Source organism: Bidens hawaiensis, unplaced genomic scaffold, assembly GCF_021521415.1.
Source record: "Bidens hawaiensis isolate Kalapana, Puna unplaced genomic scaffold, B.hawaiensis_p1.1 tig00050225_1, whole genome shotgun sequence".
NCBI classification, from domain to species: domain Eukaryota; kingdom Viridiplantae; phylum Streptophyta; class Magnoliopsida; order Asterales; family Asteraceae; genus Bidens; species Bidens hawaiensis.
In genome coordinates this window covers 102,887-107,041 of record NW_027499001.1, presented here as the reverse complement: position 1 = coordinate 107,041, position 4,155 = coordinate 102,887, and the positions used below count along the sequence as shown (strand labels likewise).

The 4,155-nt window shown below is 32.2% G+C and overlaps 1 protein-coding gene across 1 annotated transcript; it reads right to left on the bottom strand.

Annotated features, from left to right (window-relative positions):
* Window positions 1–246: 246 nt before the first annotated feature.
* LOC143598446 (uncharacterized) lies at window positions 247–2,198 on the bottom strand. The gene is made up of 5 exons (XM_077076656.1): window positions 2,063–2,198; window positions 1,503–1,841; window positions 1,180–1,409; window positions 973–1,094; window positions 247–571 (listed from the first exon to the last, which is right to left on the bottom strand). Exons 1-5 carry the CDS (start codon window positions 2,196–2,198, stop codon window positions 247–249), a joined length of 1,152 nt encoding a protein of 383 aa, XP_076932771.1.
* Window positions 2,199–4,155: the final 1,957 nt, after the last annotated feature.

The following is a 4,155-nucleotide window of genomic DNA, read 5'->3' as shown; positions in this document are numbered from 1 at the left end:
TTTGTATTGAATGGTTGACTTTTATTATTCCGCAAAAAAGTGCTTAATTAACTATGATATTTAGAACTGTGTTTATGAGTAAATCCAGCACTAAAGTAGGGCACCAGGAACGGGGCTTAAAAGTTAGGATTGATGAAAACATGGTACGGGGTGTTGTGGTGGCTGCAGTAGTTTGATGAGAGAAATGAGATTATTAGGGTTTGAGAATCAGGAAGAAGGAAGCAGACAATAAAGTTGGTTTTGGTATTATGAAATTTGAATCTCCTTACATCTATTTCCATGTTCTTGAATTTGCATATCCAAGACCGTGTTAAAAACTTCAACATCAAAATGAGGTCGATTAGTAATGACATACTTCCGGTTTCCTTGTTTACCATAACTTTCCTCTATATCTAACATCCTAATCTTGGTTTTTTCACAAAAAGATGTAACTTTTACCAACATCTTGTCAAATCCGGTTTGTCTTAGATAATTCAATGCTCGATTTGTCCCGCTTATCAACTTAGACGCTTCCAACAAATCTTGACTCTTTTTTTGAAGATGTTTTGATAAACTATTTGTGAGGCCTAAACTATCGTCCAACAAGTGTATATAAAACACAAATTCAAGAGTTTTAAAATATGATAGAATACCTTTCGCATTAGATTTTTGTTGCACACTATCTCCATCTAATTTAATAAATTGAAGTACCTCAACAACTTCCGGGAATAATTTTAACAAACTTATGATTGTTCTATGATGAGAACCACATCGCGTGTCTCCGGCTCGTGTAAGGGAAACCTCTTTATTTAATCATTTTCATGTATTAATCTCACCAAGAAGAATTTCATTTTTCACCTTCTCTATTTTTAACTCAAACATCATATCTTTTCTTTTGCAAGAAGCAACAATCGTATTAACAACCAAGACAAGAGATTCATAAAATTCTTTAACACCGGTATGTTTTTTTTTGCAACAGCCACAATCACTAACTGAAGTTGATGAGCAAAGCAATGTATGTAATGTGCTGATGGATTATTTCTGAAAATCGAAGCTTTTAATCCATTAAACTTTCCTCGCATGTTGCTTGCACCATCATAACCTTGACCCCTGACCTGTGTGAACAATCATAAACTATAAGTATAAGATACATATATAATATATTTTATTAAAGTTTATGTAATGAAACGCATTTCTTACTTGATCAATGCTTAACTGGTAATTTGATAATAAAAAAACAATGGCTTCTTTATGTTTTGCAGAAGATGTATTATTTATGTGAGCAACTACAATTAAACTTTCTTTAACAACTCCGTGTTTATCAACATATCTCAGAACTATGGTCATTTGTTCTTTTTGATACACGTCACTAGACTCATCGGCTAACAACCCAAACACATCATCTTTAAATTCTTCACAAAGCCTTTTGGCTACTTATTTCACAAAGCAATTGATAATCTCTTTCTGTATTGATGGAGCTGTTAACATATTATTCTTTCTTGTATTCCCTAAACAATACTTACCAATATCCGGGTTGTTCTCACAAACCAACTTTAAAATCTCAAGAAATATCCCTTTAGAAAAAGAGTCTTCAGATTCATTATGACCACGAAATAATAAACTATTTTCTAACAAGAATCTCGAACTACAAACAGAACCCAATAATGCGATACCAATTTGCAATCTTTTCTCCATTACTATGCTTAGTGACATTCGCCTCATAGGATCCTTTTGGTTCAAAATATTGTCACATTTTTGCACCGAATTATTATGAGCACTATTAACTTCCCCAACGTGTTCCTTTAAGGCACCCGGTTTACTCCAATTACAAAAGCCTTCACTAACAAAAACCTCTCTTCCACCTTGATTACCAACACTTACATTAAACAAGTAACAACATAAGCATTACGCGTTTTCTTGTTTAGTGTTATACTCCAACCAATCTTATTTATCACACCATTTGACATTCAAACGTCTCCGGCCGCTAGAATAGTTTGACCATTTAAAGTTATGACCTCGTGATTGAAAAGCTTTTTTAACAAGATATGCTCTTCTTACGTCATCTATTTGATTAGGATGATACTAGTAATAGGTGGTCTATCGGCGGGTTCCGAATGAAGATCATCCAAATTGATTTTTGAACGTATTGATGGACTTGAAGTCGAAGGAATATTTGAACTTGGACCGATATCTTCATTTTCTTGCAAATCATTAACCATATTTGAACACGAAGTTGGAATATTTAAACTTGGTGAAGATGAACCAATGTCATCGTTTTCTTTTATTTGACGTTTAAAAAGGTTGCTAATAAGAGCTTGTTTACTTATCTTAAAAGATTCAAAGTTCATAAACAAAATTAAAAAAAAAAAAAAAAAAAAAACCTAATATCAATAATCAATAACCAATAATCAATTCAAATTTGGCAATTTACATACTAAACTAAAAGGTAATCAACTCCAATTTAAACATAAACCTTTAATACCTTTTCAATTCCAATTTATGCCTAAACCCTAAATCCTAAATTAATTTTAATTCAAACAAGATTTTGAAAAATCTTACCCCTGGGTGGTAGTTATGGAGTGTGGACGGTGGACCGGTGGTGACAGGTGACTAGTGTGGTGGTGTGGAGGTTGTCCGGCGGTGGTGTGGACTGCGGAGCTGCGCTGCTACTGTATTATTTATTTATTTATTTATTTTTTACTTTTGTTGTTGTAAATGGATAAAATGGATAGGTGAAGTGGTGAACGGTGGTTTGGTTGGGTTGGTTTAATGGGGGGTTTTTGTTTGGGCTTTGGCTTTTGATTGGGTTTAAAACTTAAATTGGTTGGGCTTAAAATCTTAGCGGTAACGTTATTTTTTTCCAACGGTAACGAAACACGAAAATTGGCCAATTTGTTTTACACTACTGGTAAAAAGTTGAGCGGTAGCGGAGGCTACCCCTCCCCACAATGTATGTTCGCCACTGCAAGCCCCACTACTAATTTGCAATGGCTTTCCGTTAATGACCGCATTATACCTTATATATTTACTAATGATAAAAAAATAGAATTAAAATAACCTTTTATCCTTTTATTTTCTTTTTGAACGTCACCTTTTATTCTACTAGACTTTTTGCTTTTTACTAATATCTTTGTTAGGTTAGGTTATTGGATGTGTGATGAAAAGTTAAATAATACTTGTATTTGTTTCATTGAAAAAGACTTGCTTAGGATGTTAAACTAGATGATGTTATGGCTATATATGAAAATTTGAAAATCCGTAAATAACAACTTTAGATATATTGTATTTTAATTATGCATTTTTAATGACATTTCACGTACTTTATTTTTGACATATGTTATTTTGTTTGATTATCGTTTTATTTTGTACGACCCAGCTCAACTGGAACATCTGAACCTGATCAAGAAACTTAATATACGATTTGATTCGACCCGAACAAACCGAAAAAAATTATATATTAATAATTACCAAGTATCAATCAAAAAAATTTCCGACCTCTGTAAGAAAATTTCCTGAATTCGACGATGGCTTATCTTCATCTCAAATTTTGGATTAAAATTTACTTATAAAATCCATATTATACTTGTCGGCTCCTAGAGTGGTGTTTCCAAATAATTTTGCTGACGGAAATTGCAGAAGACGGTTCTTACCGACTCAATATGCATGGTACCGGCTTATAATATTTAATAGATGACTTTGATCTTTATCTATTGGCTTCAATTTACATGGTTCTTTAATTCTGAATTAAATGCTTCACTGTTACACTGTCCACAGCCGCAATATCGCACTTTGAACCTTATGAAATTCAGTTTACCACCGTCAGTCACATTAACCACAATATGCACTCATGAAAACTTTCTCATGCATGCATGAACCATTAGTATAAAATCTATCTATTATAATAAAATATCTATTATAGTAAAAGATTATTTACTTTTGTCACTTGTCAATCTCATAGTTTTTCTTATTTTTGTTTCAACTTATTTTCAATATATGGTCCGTTAACTTTAAGCAGTTTCAATATATAAATTCAAGTTTATTTTTATTAAAGGTAAATTCCAATCGATTCATTCATTAACATTAATGGTGAAATAAAAAAAAGAAAATTGCATAACTGAATTTGCAGGTCTGTTAGAATAAAATTTTCAAATCACATGTAACTGCAAATTAAAGAAA